Source organism: Polyodon spathula, chromosome 38 (genome assembly GCF_017654505.1).
Source record: "Polyodon spathula isolate WHYD16114869_AA chromosome 38, ASM1765450v1, whole genome shotgun sequence".
Classification (NCBI taxonomy): domain Eukaryota; kingdom Metazoa; phylum Chordata; class Actinopteri; order Acipenseriformes; family Polyodontidae; genus Polyodon; species Polyodon spathula.
This window is the reverse complement of record NC_054571.1, coordinates 1,246,000-1,268,075: the sequence shown is the minus strand read 5'-3', so window position 1 is coordinate 1,268,075 and position 22,076 is coordinate 1,246,000. Positions and strand designations below refer to the sequence as shown.

Sequence of the window (22,076 nt, the reverse complement as noted above, 5' to 3'; positions counted from 1 at the left end):
GCATTGCAAACGGTTCAGACTTCATGAGCTCAGACATTTTGATTAGACGTCTTTCCAGCATGCTGACGCTGAAGACATTGAGAATGACTTCTAGCGGAAACGTCTGTCATTGAACTCAATCCACTAATTTCAGTATTTCTAAACATCGATGCTCTGATGTTTTATTAGTATTAATTAATTAATTAATTAATTAATGAATGAAGCCAGGAGATTTACCCATTGAGACCGAGGCCTCGTTTGCAAGGGGGTCCTGGAAAACAATAAAAAGACAATTGCGACACAATAAAAAAAAAACACGTGCGGTTTTCAAACTTAATCAGCAGCACACAGAGATCAAAGAACACAGCAAATAAGACACGCGTCTATTTGTTAATGTGGACTGAAGGAGGAGCGCTGGCAGGAGGTTCTAGTCAACTCCCAGATACGATCTTTAAAAATCAGGGAAAGAAAAATGATCAAATTCCATCTTCCTGCTGTGACGGAAACACGCCTGCGAGAGTTGATATGCAAAAGAGAATTCTCCCCTACGTGTTCCAGCCCAGATTAGCAGAAAGCTGTTGTGATGTGGGAAACCAGCATTTCGTTTATCTAAAAAAAAAAAAGAGAGAGCCTTTGTTTTTGCTGGTAAAACAAACTGTAGTTGATCCCCTGGACTTGTTCTGTCAGGTTAAGGCAGAGACTGCAAACGAATCGTTGCATTCCGTGTCTCTTCATTCAGTTTTTACACCTTTTTAGTTTTGATACCCACCCACTCTTTTTGGGATGCACTAATCCATGCTATGTTAAGATGGTGATTGTTATATATATTTTCCTTTCAAGACAGAGCTTTGTGCCACTTACTGTAGTAGCCAAGAAGTCTCAATTACTAGCACACAAGTTAGAGAATGCAGTGAATGCTATGACTGTGCGCTTTTCCTTATAGTAGTACCCTGGTATTTTTGCACAGCATTTGAGCAGTTTTGCCATGCTTTTCCCATGGTTATACTATGCATCCACCATAGTTTACCCAGGCTTGCCATGTTTTTTAATATATTTTCCCAATTTGCAGCAGCTTCTTACAGAATGTAGAAACACGGAGAGTAAATCGACACATTCAACGACAAACGATTCAGCCGGAGCGCTGTTTCACAGCAGCTGCTTCATTCTGTTCAGCTGGATCCAAAACTCGGAGGTTTCGGGTTTCTGAGTTTCCTGGAGTTTTGTAAACCTTCACATAAAAGTGCCTTCCGCCAGGCTTATACGACAAAAGAACGGGCATGTCAGAGCGCGTGCTGTAACTCGACAAGCCGCTGACTGACGCTGGCTGCTTTGAATATTGGAACAGAGGTGCTGTACACAGAGCTCATGTGTGTTGTGTCTGCTGAGGCAAGCGCGAATAAAGATAAAAGCTGAAAAGAATATAGAAAAATCAGTATGCAGGTGATAAACAAGCAGGTGCAGGACTTTATTCCCTGAAAAGGTCTCTTCTTTATAGTTTTAACTGTGTGTTTACCAGGACAAGTTATGAACATGGAAAGATACCGCAAAATAGTGCACCCCCATTTATCTGAAGACACTATCCAAAGCAGCCTTCCACATCATTTTCTAGTATTATCAACTATTTATTTGAATGCCATTTTATTTAAACTTCCTTGTCTCCAGATAAAATAACATTTGATCAAAGTCGTATGATAAACACAAGATGAAATGTACGCTCAAACTGGGAGGAACACAGAAAGTACTTTAAAATAGTCCCTCAAAAAAACAACAACAGATACATAACCAAAAGCAATAGAGACAGTGTCTTAAAACCTCCCCCAGCACCCACCCGCCCCAGTTACAAAATAAATGATAAGGTAAGAAAAACAAGTAAAAGTGAGCAGAGAGCAACACGTGTCTTTGAGTCTAAACTTGGCTCTCTGCAGCCGCTGGGCTGTACAGATGGATTGGTGGGTGAGACTCGAAGAAGCCATATATCATCTCTCCCCCCTCAGGGCACACATTCTGCACGCTGACCCTGTCTGCAATCAGACAGCCTAGTACAAGAGACAGGGAGAGAGAAACGGTTTACCGCTGTCAGAACGGCAGGATCCGAGAAGACATCGCTTTGAAGAAGACACCTGAGGACACATTGCTAATCTTTCCAATGCTCAGCCTCCTCTCTATATTATTATTTTCGTAATCCAGAACATTGTGTGCTGCCGGGCAGAGGAAAAAATAAAGGGTTTTGTTCAAGAAACAGAACCGAGTTACTTAAATAATGCAGCTTTTTTCATTTCAAAGAGGGTGGCTAAGTTGCTTCTTGCGTAACATTAATTTCAGCACGGAGAATCAGCTATGAATGAATGGCTATGAATGAATGATGATGATTGCGATTGCAGATGATTTATGAACTGTGAAGGGCGCTCAGGGCCCGATGACTGTGGAGGACACTCAGAGCCTGAGGGAGTGTACTCAGGTCTCGTCCGTGGGCGCCCGATGGCTACCTGCGCGAGGCCGGCTGGAAATACATGAACCGCTACATGCATTCCAGTGCCGCAGATAGGAAATGACTATGGGCCACCTCTCCCCGGGATGAGGCACGCTGCGAGGTGGTGGCTGGGGGAGGAGGAGACCGAAATGAAAAGAAGCGTCATGAAAGAATAACACACAGAGCTTTTATGCGCTTGCTGATGACTTATTGGTTAGATTTTCCTTGCAGAAAAGCAATCGAGTTTAGAAAGGTTGTTTTTGGTTGCACCCATGCAAACTCTTTCAAAAGCAAATGTACTAATACTTCCCATTTCAACATACTATACATGTGTTTATGCCGGTACTACAAATCATTTTTATGGCAGCTTTTTTGGTGCAAGGTTTGCACCCTTTCAAAAAGGAAAAAAGCAATTATGCTTTTGTAAGGCAGAGCATTCTGTAATTTCGGAGCTTCACAAGAAAAGTCCCTTAACCCCTGCCCTAGTTAGTGCAAGGTTAGCTGCTGGTCATAATCGATTGCATAAAAGTTCTGCACAAAGTGAAGTTTAAAATGCGAGCATTTTGGTGCGTGACTGCCTTGGGCACACGTTCGCTGCAGATATATTGAGAGCTGCTCGAATATGTGATCCGTCACGGTGCATTGCACAGCAATCTGAAATCCAATCAGACGTCTCGGTAAAATAGGTGTAGTAAACACTTTGGGGTCAAGGGGGAGTCAAGCCCTCAGTAATCTAATTAATGACAGCATTGTTATTACCAACCCTAGCTCTGAAAATCTGGCTCAGTACCCTTCATTAAAATCCCCAGGGATCTGAAATATTGCGCTTTCTGATTTCACTTGGCAGTGTTTTAAAATCCTTGATCCAGGAAGACCTTGTTTCCAATCCAGTTAGTTTATGTTTTTTGGGGGGGGGGGGGGGGGGGGTGTTGTTACTGCATCATTATACATTGTATCTGTGTGTTTGTTTTATTTAACTCGGCTGCGTTGTTTTCAGTAGCAATGCAGTGGGACTACAATGCAATGGTTCTGTAACACTGCAGGTGGCAATAGCACCATGTTTAGTATTTCAGCTCACCCAAATTACCTGCATGTATGCGGGAGAGACCCGCAAATTAACACTGAAGCCCACAGACCCGCATCAGTCACTGGAACAACCCGCAAAATAAAACTTCTGTGTAAGATTACTGTTTAAAAAAAATAAATACATAAATAAAGTTTGTCCTTATCCGCACATGATTGCATGTCCACTCCATTCTTTGATGGGTTCTTAATTCAAGTTGCAAATTAATATCATTTTAAAATGACCAATGTTGTTGTTGTCTTTTATTGACGTGAAATATAATTTTAATAATTTAGGTCATATTAATCCTTATCTAACCTCCCGCACCCCCCCATCCACAGCAAATAGTTTGGACCAGCATTCCTGTTGGATAAAACTTGGGACCTGTGTATTTGTTTGTTGATGATTATCCTGGATATTCTGTAGTCTGCTTCGGCTTTCCTAGGCTTAGTTTTCTAAACCTTTCTGTAGGGGTCCCTACTTGAGGCCCTGACAAGGCCAGTCAGTCTGGAGATCCCCTGGGTGATAGTCCAAGGACGAGGAGGGATTGTGTATCTCTTCGGGGCAGCATTCCTGCAGCACTGTGGTATGTGGAGGCGGGGGAAGGTTCGATTCGGGTACATGCCCACACAAAGGTGCTGCTTGCTGGATTCCTGTATTAGTGTCGGGGGAGGGAACGCAAAGACAAGGTGTTCCACACTGCTGTTCTATACCTGATAGCAGAGCCAGAGATTGCGCTGGGCTGTATCGGATGAAGGGGGAAGAAGGACATTTATAATGTTACTGCAGCTGGACTGGGGGTCTGAGTGTGGATAATGTAAACAAACCGGGGAATCAACATGGCCTGTCTTATAAAATAAGTGCTACGGTACTATAAAAATGAAAAAGGAAGAAATAAAACACTCCACATTGTGTAATGTTTGTTTGCTTTGATTCTTTCTTTCTTTCTTTACGATGAAGTAGAATACGCAGAACCCCGTAAAGAAGGAGTGCCGTTATCCTATATTGCTGGGGGTCACAGATTAATTAGCGTTGATTGTGTACACTTCACCACACCACACACAGCACAGCTGTACACAGTTGCCAGTCATTGCTTGGGAGAGGCCAGGTGCTCACAGAATGCAGGAGGAAGCAGTGTTTTGAGTTGAGATAGCCTTTAACGCAGATTTGAACCTGGAATTAATTTACAACACCCTACTGTGGGAAAAGTACCTCTTTTAAAAAAAGGCTAGAGCTTGAAGTATAATCCAATAGTAGGGAAGACCAGCACTAAGAACAATATCTTTTTTTATTAAGGAACTTTGGCCTGGTTTCCATTAGGCTGTCATGCCTTGACTAGCTGCAAAAAACCCTTCGCATTCGGCATCCGACAGCAATGTTTATTGAGTATTTAACCCAAAATAAATACAGAAAGTAAAGTAACACAGTCTCACAGCACCAGACTTCCTAATGAAAGTTGCAGTCTCATTTGTATGTAAAATATATCAGGCTTTTAAAAGAAGGGTTGCCCTCTTTGCGTTGTGCTGGTTGAAAAACTGTTTGTGATAGTTTGTAGCTATCAAAAACGACGTTGTGTGCGCCTTTAAAAAAAACGCCTGGATTTAATGTTGTCCCTGTTACAAAAATAGGAAGCAGATCATAGAGAACTGTCACAGGTTACAGTCGTCTGTGTTGTTGTTGTCATCTTTGCCTCCACTTGTCAAGTGTTATCGCTCTGTGCTCGAAGCGTCCAATGAACTCTACATGCACTGTGTACCCTTGTGTGTCCTGGATCTACAGCTTTGGCCAAAAGTTTAGCATCCCCCTAGAATTTTGGATTGAGACATATTTAAAAAAAGAAACTACGTAAACATAATTTAGGTCTTTTATTTCACATCAAAGAAACTGCAAAGTGATATCGCAAAAGCCTACCGGAAGCCATAATAGCAGTACAGTATTTCACGTTCAATTTGCGTCAGTTTTTTGTTAAGTATGTGGGGAAAACTACAAAGCGGTATGTTGATGTAACTTTATTCAGCAGATTTCATCCGACTTTACGAAGCAAAATGAGCTCATTCTGTCGAGTGATGCAACACTTTTGGCCGGAGCTGTGCGTTGTGGGGCAGAACAGAACCAGATAATGACAGGCTGCTGTAATGTAACTGTATGGTTTCTAGAATAAACTAACACCCTGACTCCGTAGTTAAAGGATTAAGTTGATGTCCAAGGGGGCTATTAGGGAGCTTAAGTGGAGCTCTGTCTCACAGCTGGCTGACGTTTTTCGGGGAGTTGTTTCTAAAAACAGAGCCCTGACAAATCCTAGTTGGAACACATAGTAAGCCACATGGCTTTGATGTCGAATTTGCAAAGGCGCAAGAACAAGAGTGGGGCCAGGGGGAAACGTAAAAATAACAGTTATCCGTTCTCAACATAAAAGCAGGCAGGCAGGCATTCTCGGAGCTAGACAAAAGCAAGTGGACAATAACAGCAATTTCGTAAAATGTCTGTCGCTGACACTGACGGTAAATCAGCCAGTCACCAAGGTAAAAGCAGGGCGAACTGTAGTAAAGCATGATAAACACACAGTGAAAGTGCTGTAAAAAGTCATTTCAAGGTAAGTGCAAAAATAACCTTGGTCAAGCGAAAAAAAAAGAGAGCTAGCTAGCTTTGTCTGCTTGCTTGTTAGCGTCCTTATAAACATGCCACTACTTCACACCTGTGCAGTGGTACAGTAACGATTTGCATTGTACAGCATGTCTGCTGTGCTTCAGTTCTGTACAGGTCTTTTATACCAGATCCCTGCAGTGACTCTTTGCAAGGATAACTGGAAACACAGTGCACAGATAAGCAAATAAAACAGCGAGCTCCCCAAAGGACCGGGTTACAATATAACATAAACGTAAAAAGCCGTAAACCAACGTAACAAACAGTGCAGGAATAGTTTTGCATCGCCTAGAGTTTTAGGATTGAGACATCATTTAAAAAAAAACAAATAAACTGTATGAACATAATTTAGATCTTTTATTGAACATCATGCAGTTAAAGAAATGATATTGCAAAAGCCTACCGGAAGCCATAATAGCAGTACGGTTTTTCATCTTAGATTTCCAAATGTTAAATTTTTTCAATTTGTGTCAGTTTTTCCATTAATTGTACGGAAAACTACGGTGTGTAATTCAACATGTTAACGTAAGATTATTCAGCAGCTTTCATTCGACTTCATGAAGCAGAATGAGTTAATTCTATAGGGTGAGGCTAAACTTTGGCCAGAGCTGTATGTTCTGTCTGTCTATCTGTCACAATGTTGGGCATTACTAACTTCAAAGACCTGCCTCTGGTATTTTTGCTGTAGGTCATCATGGTTATGAAAATATACAGTGGTATGCCTTAGAATTGTATATTTGAAGTGCTTTTTAAATGCAACCATTTTTTTGCACCCGTTTTTCCATAGCTCAGCTTTGGGTGGCCAGTGCTAGCTCAGCAGCTTTTGTTATGCTCACTAGATGAAAGCAACGGTGGAAAACTTTGCAGGTGGTTTTTTGTAAAGATGGGTCCCTCAGATTAAAACAAGAAATGCAATGCAACACATTTTTTTTTTTTTTTTTATGGTTCTAAACTATAGTACAATGCGAAACATAAGAGATTGCGTTTAGTATTGAACTGTTGTAAGGCATCAAAGAGTTATTTGGCACACTGTGATCTGCCACCCATAATGCTTGGAAAGTATTCCCCTGTGAATTAGGATCTAATTTATACAGGTGGTTGTACTGGAAGAATGCTGGATTCAAGACAGACCGCAAAACCTGGCTGTCAGCCACAATGAAAACCTAGAAACGAGAAGTGTGCTGTGCAGCCGAAAGCTTTGCCTCACCCTGTAGAATTAACTAATTGCGTTTCATAAAGTCGAATGAAACCTGCTGAATAATGTTACGTTAATGTATTGAATTGCACTTCGCTTTGCAGTTTTCCATATACTTAATGAAAAACTGACAAATTGAACAAATCTAACCTGAAATACTGGCATGGCTGGCAGTAGACTATTGTAGTTTTTTTGATTACATGATGTTAAATAAAAGATCTAAATTAATACGTTCATATTTTTTTTTTAGTTATTTTTTATTATGCCTCAGTCCTAGAATTGTAGGTGATGCAAAACTTTTGACCATAGCTGTATAGTTTATATTTATATTCTTTTTAGATTTGTGCTCCATTGATCCAGCATACAGTCGTAGATTTAAAGAAGGATGGAGGAAACACAGTGGAGATTCATTACAGATGAAAGAAAAAATATATTTCACGAGTTGTAAAAATAGATACATAGATTAGGAAACTAATCGTGGTACAATTGTGCATGCAGTGAATGAAGTGGATATTTTAGCTTTGAGGGTTCTTTCCTGTTTCTCTGATGAGGCCAGTAATAAAATAACTACTTGGTTTGAGCACTGGCGATTTCACCCTGGCCTGGCACAGTCAGATATTTCTCCATTGCAAATCTTGAACAAATTCATTCTTTCAAGGGGAAGAAATTACTGGGGTGCACCTGTAGGGGTCCTGTTTTAAACAGGCCTCATTGTATGAATTCCACCTCGTTCAGGCTTACTCTGAGACCAAGCATTAAGCATAGCAGTGATTCTGGCAGGGAATTCACTTTAACCTAAATCGTCGCTCGAAGAGCCAGTGTCTCATTTGTCCCTCGATAAACAATACATCCAATGATCGTCAAGGAAAGGATTTTAAACTCGCCTCAATCTTTTACGTTCCCGCTGTGCGCCAGAGTTCGCCTCCTCCTCCCTAGCCTCCACCTGCATTTTTTGGTCTAATGGGGAGGGCAGCTAACCTAACCCCCTGCCCACTTATCTGCAGGAGAATTTATGGGCAGGGATACCGCGAAAGGTAATAAATGATGGTCGAGAAAAGTATACCTTTTAAGCCACTTATTTATGCAACAGGACCCACTGTCTTTTGAGACTATGCTGATGAATCAAACACATGTTAACCACCTGTTTATAGAGACGACTTCCAGATAACCTCTTGAGTATTCGTACTGTGAGTAGACATGATTTGACTGGCTGTGTCAAGACACCTCTCACTAGCCATTATTCAAGAGCGGATTTAAACAAAACAAAACAAAAAAATGCATGAGGTAGGGGCACGGCTCAAACTGAAACAGATCAATTCAGGTTGTGACAGAATTTAAAGCAAAAATAAATAAAACATTTGAAAGAAACTTGACTGCATTGCCTGCTGATAGTGTGTCTGGAATAGTGATTTGATTCTTTTAACATTTACCCCTTTGTGTCTGGGCTGTGTTTGGTTACAATACTATAGTTCTGTACATTAGTGTTCAAGCATGGCAGTTTATTTGTTCTAGTATACTACTGTATGTGGAGTACTATAGTGAATGGCCGCTACCTTTAGAATACCATGCTTCCTTTTTCTATTAATAAAAACAAACTGAGGGAGGCTGTTCAGAGAGTATACAAGCCTCCCTTTCTCTCAGGGCTTTACTGCTTGATGTTTCTTTCTCTTTCTAATCTAATGGACCCTGTTCAAGCTACTTGTAGGAACTTGATAATGGTGTCTGGAGTTTGTAAATTGGATTCCAGCTCATGGCACGTCCTGAACTGTCCCTCTTCATATTTAGTACGGGGATCATGGATCATTTGCAATGCCGACATCTACCCGCAGTTCAGCGCGATGCTAGAATCATTTTCTGTTAGGGAATAACTCGCTGTTGCAAGTCATAATAGACTTTAACAGACAAATTACTGACTCTTACTGAATAGCGGTTTCACCCATTCCAGGTTTTACCATAAGCTTGATTAGCCAGAATGCATAGGTAACAAGCTCAGGTGTGTCTCAGCAAGCTCCTACTAAAACCAGGAATGGATCGATCTCCTGAATATACAGTTTTTTATGCTTCTTTACAGATTTGTTTTGGAGGAGCCTTTCATTTGGCTAATCTCTACTTTAAAAGCCTAATTCTTTCTGCAGCAATTTTGTGGAATTATTTTGCATTGCCCAGAGGTCACATTCTCTCTTTGCAAGAGCAGGCAAATTTGCAGCTGGTTCCTGTAACACTGGAAGATTTGAATCTTCAGTGCACTGGGAGAAAGCCTTGCTGGGTCCTCTCATTGTTTGCTGTATTATGCAATGCATATTTATATTGTCTGACGGGAAGCGCTAATGAGGCTCTCTCATTCAAGGAGGACAGTTTTCTTGTAAGGGCGGTCGGGGCCTTTTTCTTTGCACGGCCACTAAAGAGCTTTTATGTATCCCACCGCAGAGCTCAACTTGCCCTTAAGTGTGTACAAAGAGGTCAATATTCGCTTTCAAACTTTAATATGTGCTGTTCCAGGCAAGAACAAAGGGATATCCACCTCCAGGCACTGAACTCAACCCCCTTTAGAACTTGCATTCTCTTTCAGAGAAGTGAGAGGCTTGCAAAGTATTAATTATTATCCCCTGTAGCCGACTGTGGCAAAGTACTCAAGTGAGTGCAGGTGAAGGCAATGCAGAAGTGTGGAAGGAACAGGCAGACAGTGATTTACAGGTGCAAAGGTGTTTATTGATTTTCAATGTCCACAACCTTATGGCAAACATCTGTAAATAGTAAATGGTGTAAAGTGATACAGCGGATGTGTGTCACTTTATTTGTAATCCCTAGGTTTGACCTGTAACCAAAAGTCCAGTTTACACTGACACGTAACACAAAACACAGACACAGTTCCTATAGTGAGTGAGTTAGTGCTTGTGGTGCAAAGACAGTTTCTCCGTGAGAAGGGAAGAGCTGGGGTCCGGGTTTGATGTTAGTTGTCTAAATAACAAACAAACAGTTTTTACTTGACAAACAAACAAACACAACACTTGCTTGTACTTTATCACAGGGTTCTCCTTCTAGGTTGTTCTAACCATTTACAAAGGAACAGATCACTTTCACTACGACCCCTATTTATACCCTCCCTCATGACCCCTTGGTTAATGAGAACATCCGCTCCTCCAATCCGCGGATGCCACGCTGTTTCCCGTTCGGGTACCATAGCTCCGCCCCTTTTCTAGATGTCCGACTTCCACCTACCCATGGGAATAAACTATCATGCCATTTAGTCCAGGGTACTCCGTTCCCTTTACACAGCACCCTCGCAGGTCAGGAGGGAGATCGAACACCAAGAATCATTTGAACTCTGTCACACCGATATAGACTGGAGACTGACACCTGTCCCTCAGTCCGTCTCTCTGCCCCACTTCAAAGATTTACAAATATCGATAGAACCGCTTATCCTACACCGGAGATCAGATTATATAGAGCATCGGAATCCAGGTATTTATTGGGGTCTGTACTGCTGATTTTCATTTTTAATCATGCACCCAAGGGAATGCATGATACTGACAGCTCTATGGAATTTCTTGAATGGGGCCACAGCTTATCCCTTCCCAGGCTGAGGAGGCACTATAGCTGGTCCCTCTGAACGGTCTCTAGACTGCCTTGAGAGACCCATATAACACGACGGACAGTCTGAACGAGCATTTGGGTGCGTATTTAAGACACAGACCCAGAAATCACGAGTCGAACCGACAACTTTTTACACTTATAACTTTAAAGCCTGTTTCAAAGCTCTTTTCAAAATGTCCGCTCTAGTGCACTGACAGTGTAAGGGTTTTTTTCCCCCCTGCATTGTCACACAGGTAACACAGCAATAACGATCCATGATAGGTTAAGGAACAGAAAAGCCAGAGCTTTAGAGGACGGATCTCAAACCCCAGTGCACTGCAGCAGACACTTTGACAAGAGCTTTGAAACAGACTTTAAAGTTATAAGTCATGATGTTAACAATGTTAAAAGTTGTAGCAACACGCGGGGACGTGTGGCGCTATATTCTTTGCATAATACAACACATAACAACATAGAAACATCCCAGAAAAGCCCAGAACAGCCTGTGTCCTTTCCCGATGTTCTTCCACGATTGCCGCACACGGTGCCGCTCACATCGGCAGGGAAGAGGAATCCATAGCAATCCTTAGTCGGATTCAGCAAAAACAGATGTGAGACAGAGACGCAGGTGAAAACAGGAAAGTCCAGCGATGCACTGTGACGCGCAGAGAACTAAAGTCTTGTATCTTGCAAAACGCTTTGTGGTCGTGGTCGACATTTTTCGTGGTACAACTAACGATTATATTTAGCTGTTTTCCCATGTGTTTCCCATGGATCTACTATGCTCTTACCAGAGTTTACTCTGGTTTGCCATGCTTATACCCCAAGCCCCAGCACCACAAACTATCCCAAGGTTTCTATCCTTCGATAAGTCTGAATTATATAAATCTAATTGCGAGTCTTTGTAGTTTGCTGAACGGTAACGTGGGTATTCTGTCAGGGGTGAACTCAGTTATCCCCGCGGCAGCCTGCAGTGTTTAAAGAGCTTAACGATCTTAAAGGTCTCAGAGGTCTTGAAAGGCTAAGCCTGGCTGAAAGGAGACATCTCCACCGCTAGTATTGTTTTTGTGTAAACAAAGCTTAGGCTGCACCTGGGTATCTGAGTAAGCGAAGTGTGTTTGAGAACATGCCTAGCAAATATTGAAAAGGGAAAGAAGACGTTTATTTTTTTCCCTTAGTTTGCAACAAGGGTTTAGAAATATCAACCTGATCAAACGAGGGCTGCCACCAGCTCCCTGATGGCATTATCAAGTTTGAATTTCCATTAAATGCTAAATTAATATTGCATTTTGTTTTCACCTTCCCGTTGCATTTTCATGATGTTTCCAGTCAGTGGTTCATTTTTTCCCTGCATCAGAACCTGCCCGACATGATCTGTGCCTGCAGAATCGTGGCTGCCAGCTTCTTCTGAGAACTCCCTGATTACAAAGAAATCACGGGATTCAGCGACATTTCAAGTTGCCAACAGCGACTTAATTCTAGAGGTGTTTACGCCCTTAGTAACATCACTCTGATCAGAGGCCTGCGAAAGACCAGGTTTATAAATCAGATGATGGTGTAATCAAGATTCAGCACTTGTTTAAAAGAGATCATTTAAATAAACCGCTGTGTAGTGATGTTATCCACCAAACCCATTTCACTTGTGACCTGCTGAAGACAGATTTGAACCCTGGTCCAACCACTTATAACTTTTTGAAAGCACAGTAAATTACAATCAATCAGTAATCCGTGACTGCTTAGTGTGTGTCAAAATATCCGTGTTTATCTTATTACTGTATAAAGAAGTGAACCATTACGCGCTTCCTGCGATGTTGTGCAGCACATATTGGTATCTTTAAAGAGATACCCTCTCTGCTTCTGCCCCTGCTTTGTCTCATAAAAAGCCGGAAACTTCAGAGTGTTGAGTAAAGCATAAAAAGAACCAGCAGGGAGAAAACCAACAAAACGTTACGCGCTGCCCCATTAGCAGAGGCTGCTTTCCAACTACGAATCCCTCACCCGTGACTTTTGTTATGCTGGGGGCCGCATTGTTAGCGTCCCGGTGACCTGGTCAGGAATGTGGTCCTCCCCGTTTTAATTTCGCCTTCTCAGGACCCCAAAGGACGCAGGGGGTCACACACACACAAACACGCGCGCACACAAAAACTACTTGAGCAATTAACCTTACTCCAGCTGTCTGCTTCTGTAAATGCAGGGGACACAGGAGGGAGAGAGGGCTAGTGTGCCCTCAATGCACCATACTAACTGTTTCGTACCTTAATTGGTACAGCTAATCGGGGGTAGGGGGGGTTATATAATTCTGATGGAATTCGGGATGCAGAAAGTGTTTCTGTGCCCGAATCTGAATAGGGACGCAGTGATTTGGTTAATAATGTTGTTGTTGCTGTCTGGAGCCCTTTCATGAGCTTCGTTACCATTTTCACTACTGCCCTCCGATCACTGTGTAGTTGAAGTTATTCTCTTTCAGCGCCTGCCAAAGAAAATGGCTTGATCCCCTCTTAAAGGAGTGCTAACCGTAGCGGTTACTAATTCTAGTAAGACGCAAGTATATTTAAAAGCTCCTTTAAGATGGTCTTTCTGTTTAAATGGTTCTTGCTGGGGTCTTCCACTGCATAGAGCTCTTTTTTGTAAAGAAAATGTTAGCTGTATGGAAAGATTGCACTTAGAAATAAGGCAGGTAGTCTCAGATGAGACCTGTGCTGCAGTGTTTGCTGATCTGATGGGGCTGGACAATACAGTCTGCTTTACTGAATCAGGGAGAGTGATCGTTAAAGATGTTTACAGGCAAACGTTTTGCAACACTCTATAGGATTAACTAATTTCGCTTCAATAAAGTCGAATGAAACCTGCTGAATAATGTAACGTTAACGTAGTGAATTTACACATCGCTTTGTAGTTTTAACAAATACTTAACCAAAAAAAAAAAAAAATGACAAAAATTGAAAAATGTGGCATTTTGAAATATAACATGAAATACTGTGCTACTATTATGGCTTCCTCAAATCTAAAATTCTAGGTGATGCAAAACTTTTGCCTGTAGCTGTAAATGTAGGAAAACGCAACATTCACAAAACTCCGTCTTTCCTCTAAAAGAGTATTTTACTGGGTCACGGGTAAATCTCTCGAGGTAGATAAATAGGTCACACGTAGCTCAATGTGATCTGTGGAGGTGTCTCAAAAATAAACGTCCCTTTCAGTTCAGGTGTTGAGCGTTTAACGGGAGCAATAATTAAGACGCAGTGGACGAAATGAGGAGTCACTGGCTTGGGGGCAAAACTAGCTTCCATTCGTTCAAGCTGTGCTATAGACTGAGACAGAATTCCGTTGGTGTCTGTTTACCGCCTTCTTTCATAGGTAGTTTAAACGGTTGACACACAGTTGTAAAAAGACTAGGTCACTGCTACCATCTCCTGTTTTTTTTTTTTTTTTTAAATGGTTTTACTTTGATCAGATGATCCCTGCATTTATTGTTGTAATTTGTATATACAGGAATAAGGGAGTGGCCAAGGGATTTAATCCAGGGTTACCAGATGAACTAGGAGTTTAGGCTGTTGGGTTTAAATGTGTAAACACTTCAGTTTAGGACTAGGCTAATCATTGCTTATATCAGCCTCTCCGTTCATCCATTGGTTTTGCTCAAACAGTTTATTTTAGTACTCTCTGTACTGCTGACCATTATGGGGAGCGTTGTTTAAACCAGGTTTAATTGCACACTTTTCCAAATGTCAGTTTTATATTTTCTTTCAAAGGGCCAGTTTGATCAATCTTTTCCCCTCTGCCAGCTGGAGCCACAGCTGGGTTTTATTAGAGCATTTTATAGCGATTCCCCAGTGCTGTAAAATGCTCTAATAAAATCCAGGTGTGACTTATCCCAGCGGGTGTACAGGTAGATCAAATCCCCCCTAAGTGTAAGCTAGGGCTGGACTCATTTAAGAAGTATGTATCGACAGGGACTAAACAAATCCATATATGAATGGGTTGATTTCAAAACAAGGACAGCCGTCCTTCCCTTACCTTTACAATGGAGTTCCAGTCAGTGGTAATTCACTTCAGAACTGAGTGTTTTAAAAGCCGATCGTAAGCAAATTTTTCTGTCGTCCTGCCGTAAATATAATGCTGGAATTAATTGCCATTGGTTGGTACTCAGTTGTAAAGGTGAGGGAGGGACGGCTTTTCCTGTTTTGAAAGCAACGCGTTAATGAATGGATGTATTTAATACCTGCTGATCGATGCTTCTGAAAGGCAATTACGAGTCTGAGTATCAGCACGCTGTTAATTACCAGCACTCTTTTAAATTTGTAAACGCGGAAGCTCTACCGCGAGTGGTTTTCAGAGCTGTTTGCTTTTTTAACAGAACTGTTTCTTCTTCTCGTTCTCCTATCCTCCCGCCCCACAGCAAACCCCATCGATGTGTTGAGAGTCCTGGACATTTCAGATGCCATGGAGGGGGTGGTTCTGGACGCAGGACTGTGCGTGAGCAGGAAAGGTGGAGAAGAGCCGGACATCGCCTTCAGGATATCAAAGAAAATCCAGCTGAGCGCTCCGACAAAGAAGCTGTTTCCAGGTGAGAAGGGGGTTCAGTTCGGTCAACCAGCAACTTTCATCCAGAGCTATCAAACACTCAGCAGCACTGCATTAAGAAATACTGAAAAAAACTCAAATTCAACGACAAGCGTTTCCTTTAAGACATTGAAAAAGACGAAACGTTTTTTCATTTCTTAAAAAGATACTTAAAATAATTAAACTAATACGTTTATACTGCTATGGTCAACAGTTTTGCATCACCACAGAGATATAATTGAAAAAAAACAACTACATGAACATAATTTAGATCTTTTATTTAACATCATGTAATCAAAGAAACTACAAAATGATAACGCAAAAGTCTCCCGGAAGCCATGATAGCAGTACAGTATTTCATGTTGGATTTCGAAATGTCACATTTTTCAATTTTTGTCAGTTTTTTGGTTCAGTATATGGAAAACTACAAAACAGTGTGTAATTCAATATGTTAACGTATCATTATTCAGCAGGTTTCATTTGACTTTATGAAGCTGCATTAGTTCATTCTATAGGGTGATGCAAAACTTTGGCCATAGCTGTATATTATATTACACAATGGCAAATATATTAATATCAAGTTTCCCTTCATCTGTGAGGTTCTCAGACTCGATCCTGGGGACCCCCTGTGTCTGCTGGTTTCCGTTCCAACCCAGCTCTCAATTAATTAACTAGACCCTTAATTGAACTGATAATTTGCTTAATTAGACCTTTTTACTTGTTTTAATTTCTTAAACCGCTCAAGTTACTTATGAAATGTTACAGCTTATTTGAACTCTGCAACCGTTTCAGAGCTGAAAACAAGTAAAAAAAGGTCTAATTAAGCAAATGATCAGTTCAATTAAGGGTACATTTTGAGTGTCATCAAGTAAGACGTGGTAAATTGATTCTCATTTTGAATAGTGATTTGTGCCTGTTATAGAGTTTACCTGTATGAGACGGGGGTGGCCAGTCACGATCCTGGAGGGCTGTTCCAGTCCTGGTCTTTGTTCCAACCCTGTTCTAAGTTGTTCAGCAATTAAACCTGCACCCAGACCCTGAAGTAGTTCATTATCTCATTTGATCTGTTAAACCCGGAGTGGAGTACTGGCCCTCCAGGACTGGGATTGATCGGACACCGCTGATCTGAGAGGCACGTCTCTTGAACCAGGGTTGTGATTCAGAATAAACTTTTAAATAAACGAAAATCGTGATCTTGAGCTCTTTGCAGTCGTTCTTCCCCAAGCTGCCCCTTATAAAAGTCTCCTGTAGTAAAAGCACAGCAAAGTGTAATAAAGCATAGCGAGGTATGTGCACAGGTAAGCATCGGAAAGGCCAGCGAGGTAGTGTAAAGCATATTAATAAACATGTGGAATCAAGGTAGACCATGGTAAACGTGTAGTGTAACGATGGGGAAAGCAGGGTAAAACTGCAAAAGTACCGTGCATAAATACCAGACTTTTATAAGGGTCTTTAGATCTTCATAAACGTGATGTTGACTGATCTAACCAAAGGCAGCCTGTCACGAGCGGACTGGAGAGCGCTCCACCTGCCTCGGAGGCACAAAAGAACGCATTCGTTCCCCCCTTTTTTTTGCCGAGTAAAAAAGGCAAAAGTTTGAAGTGTATGAACATGATGTATGGGCCTGAGGGGAGTTTATTGTTTCTGACAACCAGCTGTAACTCAGTGGGCCCTTGCGTATTTGAAAAAAAGAATAGTAATAGAAGGAAAAATAGGACTCTGACAATCCAAACCCTCCGGATCTGCTTTTAGGGTCCAGTTCATTGGCCTGCATGCTGACTTTGGTCTGTTCTGATTGAAAGCTCACGAGTTTTATCTTCGGATGCAACTAGAGAGAGTTTTTTTAGATCTTCAGGGTCAGGTTTAAATACCAGTCTCCACTATATCCATGTTGAGATGAAGCAGCAGTCGGATCAATGTATTGCATTAGGCCAGAGATTTATTGTCGGTTCTAGTTGACAACAAAAAATTGACAACTGAATAAAGATAAAACAAAATTGGTTAGGCTCAGATCAAGCAATTGCACTTCCGGGAAGCACATGAAGAAACTGCTACAACCCACCCAACCCCTCCAAGCAGCAGAGTAATAATACACACTGTGTTTGGGCCCTAACATCTTTAAATAAGCTTGATGAATAAAGCCCGCAACAGTTAGATTTTTATTCAAAGAATGTGTTCAATACAAACCCCATTGGTGTCTGATTCGATCATCTTTCTATTGTAAACTGCAGTATTTCACCCAGCTTTATCGATTCATATTTGCAATTTATTATTATTATTATTATTATTATTATTATTATTATTATTATTATTATTATTATATTAATTATTACTGCCATGTTCATAGTATTTCAAGTCTTTTCTTTTCAGTTACATGTTTCCTGGGAAGTTTATTCCCTATAACTTGCGTCTTTCGTATTTATTGGATGGGACTCTCCATGAACGCAGGGTGTTTACACTGAGTGTCTAAACCCAAACGAATAGACCCACCCAGTCGTTAGCTCACACACCACTAGGCTGAGTCATCACGCACTGATTTCAGCCCTCGATTTAGCTAAGACGACGGTTCGATGTTAAAAGGTTCGCCATGATGAATTCAGGCCAGCTTCAAACACGCACAATGGTGGTCAAGGATGACCCCTGACGTCACCGTCACGCTGATGGGTGGGTTTATTAACGCACTGAAAGCTGCCATCGCCATCGGGTTACAAGTGCAGTATTGTTAAGTCAGCTACAGCCTTCCAGACAGATTTATCAATGTCCCGAAGAACATGCTCCACACTGGACAGGGAAGACAGATCCAGGTCCTAATCAATCATGTGTCCAGGCAGTTTGTATAAACAGATCAGATTATTATTATTATTATTATTAATCAGTCATTTAGCAGATGCTTTTAGAGACTAGGGGGTGAAATATGCATCAACAACTGATGCTGCGGAGCCACTTCCTATAGGATCTTGTTTGTTTTACATCTCGTCTGAAGGACGGAGCACAAGGAGGTTAAGTGACTTGCTCAGGGTCACACACAGTGAGTCAGTGACCACCAATTCTCCTTTTCGCTGCTCTGTTCTTGATGCCGCTGTTCTCTTCTCCTCCCAGACCGCCCATTCCCCGTGGACTTCTCTTTGATGACGACGGTCAAGGCAAAGAAGGGCACCCAGTTCTTCCTGCTGTCGGTCTACGACGATCAGGGGGTGCAGCAGCTGGGGCTGGAGATCGGACGCTCCCCCGTCTTCCTGTACGAGGACCAGGACGGCAAGCCACCCCCCGAGGACTACCCCATCTTCAAGAAGATCAACCTCGCAGACGGAAAGTACGGACCTCATATATTAAAGGGGGGGGGGGGGGGGGGGGGCAGGCGTATTTAACAAGGAACCTAAATGTATAAGGCATGTAAGCAAGGCATAGAAACTGAGAACTTTCTTTCTTTATATATATATATATATATATATATATATATATATATATATATATATATATATATATATATATATATATTCTGCATGCATGTGCATGTTTCTTTCAAAACTACACATTTGAGACCTGTAATGGAAAATGCATAGAATTATTGTCCTCGCTACAAACGCTTTAATAATAGTGTGCCTGTGCTGCAAACAAATGATGCAAACTGCGGTTTAAAGCTGGCCCGTTGAGCATTGAGTTTTTTGGTTTTATTTTATTCCAGTATAGAGCGTTTTTATGAAAGGGTAACACAAGCCCAGTGGCAATGTTTGCCAGAAACAATCTACAGTTTAACAGGTGGACATAACCTAGTGAATTGTTGTCTGTAGTTTCGTACCTCCTGTAGTCTTTTTTTTTCTTCCTACAAAGTACTTATCAAATTAAACACTGGAGTAAACTTGTAGATAAATACGCGGCCTGTGCTCTGTAAGGTTTTAACTGGCACAGAGGAAGCAGTTGCATAATTTAAGTACTGTTTTACCCTAGATGGCACCGTGTAGCTATCAGTGTGGAAGGCCAGACCGTCACGATGTACCTGGATTGTAAAAGGTATCAGACTCTTGATTTGCTGAGAGGAGACAGTCCTGTTATCAGCACTGACGGTGTGACTGTGTTTGGCACCAGGCTGCTGGACGAGGAAGTATTTGAGGTAAGACCGACTTGTTCTGCAACTTGATGCATCGTCGTGTTGTTATCAGAGATGTCTGTCTGTGCAGTTTGAGTAGGGTCGCGCAGAGAATAAAAGACTCCCCTAACATCTAATTAATTTAGTATAAATCTTAAAAGCAAAGATCGGAACTACTATTTTAAAAAGGCAAAAAACAAAACATCGTTTGTTTTTTAACTTTAGAATTGTGTTGTGTCTTCTATAGTTATGGCCAAAAGTTTTGCATCATCATCACCCTACAGAATTAACTTATTTTGCTCATGAACCTGCTGAATAATGTTACGCTAACATATTGAATTGCACACCGCTTTGTAATTTTCCAGATACTTACTGAAAAACTGACTCATTTACAAATATGACATTTAAAAATCTAACATGAACCACTACTGTGCTACTATTATGGCTTCCGGTAGACTTTTGCGATATCATTTTGGAGTTTCTTTGATTACACGATGATAAATAAAAGATCTAAATGATGTCCACGTTGTTTTTTTTAGTTTTTTTTGTTTTTTTTTTATAATTATGTCTCAATTCTAAAATTCTGGGTGATGCAAAACTTTTGGCCATAGCTGTGTGCAGAAGGTTGATTTCAGATCTATGATTTCTAATAAGATATACAGGAATTTGGACAATCCCTTACCAGAGATTTCTTATACGTGAATCAGAATGTTCACAGCGAGTTCCATCTCTGCTAACCAATCAGGGTTTGTTCACTTGACTTAAAGTTTCTTATAGTTTTACCTGAGCATTGATGTTCGGGTTTAATTCCTTTATAACATTGCAACAGAGCTTTTGTTAAGAGGCAGATCCAATTTTAATTGTTTATAAAGAGATAAATATTCCTTGATGACTGTAAAAGTCACAACGAATCTCACTGAATAGAATCGCTGAACTTCTCTTAACTGGAGTGTTGGGGGTATTGCCACGACAGCGTTGCCTCATAGCACAGCGCACTCCTCACCCACAAACACACGCCTGAGTGGAATGGGGGGGATCGCAGAAGTAGCTGACAGGTCTTCTGGGATGGTGTTGGAGGCAGGCTGCCTTGTCCGGACGTGCTTTGTGCTGTGGGTGGTTCTGGGTTTAAATAGCGTGTGTCTTGCATACCTCTCGGGTCGGTTTTTAGCTGGGCTTTGCTGATTGAGAAGGCTGGGCGCGTTTAAGCTTGCAGGCCCCACACTGTAATTTCCAAAGCTCTGACCCGGTATATTGGGATTTGTCAAGGGCGGCCTCTGAACAATTTGGTTTGTTTTGCCAACTGCCAGGTTTCTGCTTTTATCGTACTTAAAATCTTCTTTTTCATATGTCATGTCACCAAAATAAGTTTTTTTTTTTTTTGTTACAAACCTTAAGTGTCCTGCGTTGTCCCCTTTTCAAACTTACTCACATTCCCACCACTCACTGTTGTTGCCGTGTGTGTATTGTGGCATTTTTAAGCACAGTTGGGATCGTTTGGATATTTTTATCCACTTGTCCGACGGAGCTAATCGATGGCGTGCAGGAGATTGCTTCTACAGTCATGCCGCTGTTGTAAGATAAAAGTTAAGGGGTGCTTGCTCAGATTATAAGATGTCAGTAGTTATGTCTGGGCAACAAGTTTCATGGACTACAGTACTACTGCCCTGGCACTTCTCATGCAAAACCATAGCGTGGTATATAGCATTTAGCAAAGCATATCGTGGTATATTAGCACTTAGCAAAGCATAGCATAGTATATTAGCATTTAGCAAATCGTAGCGTGGTATATTAGCATTTAGCAAAGCATAGCATGGTATATTAGCATTGACTGTTCTTTTCCCGTGGTTATCATGTTTATTTTACTAGATGCTTTCCAAGGTTACCTGTGCTTTTACTATGCTAAGTAATCCGTTAAAAGGGCCTGTAAGTGTTATAATAGCCTGGTTTGTAACTGAACTACGGCACTATTGCAGCCAATGTTTCTGTGTTTTTGAGTGTAACGAGATTTCACTTTTGTAAGTGAAAGTCAGGTACGTCTGGGTTCGTCCCAAGTCACCCTGACCTCACCCCACCCCTGACCTCACCCCCTTTTTTCAGAGTTTGTTGCTTTCGATTGATGACAGCGTCTTTTGAATGTGCAGGTTGGACTGTAATTACAGCTTTTGTAATCCTGTCATTATCATTTCCACGCAGCGCACCGAACTCAGTGAACCATGCACTATGAACTTGCTCCTACCTGCTCCGGGAAATTATACACCAGAGTTAATAAAAAAAAAATAAAAAAAACAGATAGAAAAACAAAGATAAAAAAGCACACTTGTTGCCCTGCAGCAATTTTGATGAGCGATTGCTGTCTGGGAGCTGTTTGATTACATTTGAGTCAAAACCTCCTTCCGATATCTGTACCACTTCAAAGGTTTGGCAATGGGATTGGATATTACCGGCTTACTTTACAGTACAGATTGAAATAGCCACCAGGAGGTCCTTTTTATTATAGTTTTTATCG

At 41.4% G+C, this 22,076-nt stretch overlaps 1 protein-coding gene across 2 annotated transcripts in view; it reads left to right on the top strand.

Moving 5' to 3' along the window:
• col5a3a (collagen, type V, alpha 3a) overlaps nucleotides 1-22,076 on the top strand; it is a 112,144-nt gene that overhangs the window by 6,929 nt on the left and 83,139 nt on the right. For both annotated transcript variants that reach the window (XM_041235632.1, XM_041235633.1), the window contains 3 exons: nucleotides 15,320-15,487; nucleotides 18,583-18,796; nucleotides 19,432-19,594. In XM_041235632.1, the coding sequence (XP_041091566.1) occupies nucleotides 15,320-15,487; nucleotides 18,583-18,796; nucleotides 19,432-19,594 (545 nt within the window). The remainder of the gene's footprint in view (nucleotides 1-15,319; nucleotides 15,488-18,582; nucleotides 18,797-19,431; nucleotides 19,595-22,076) is intronic.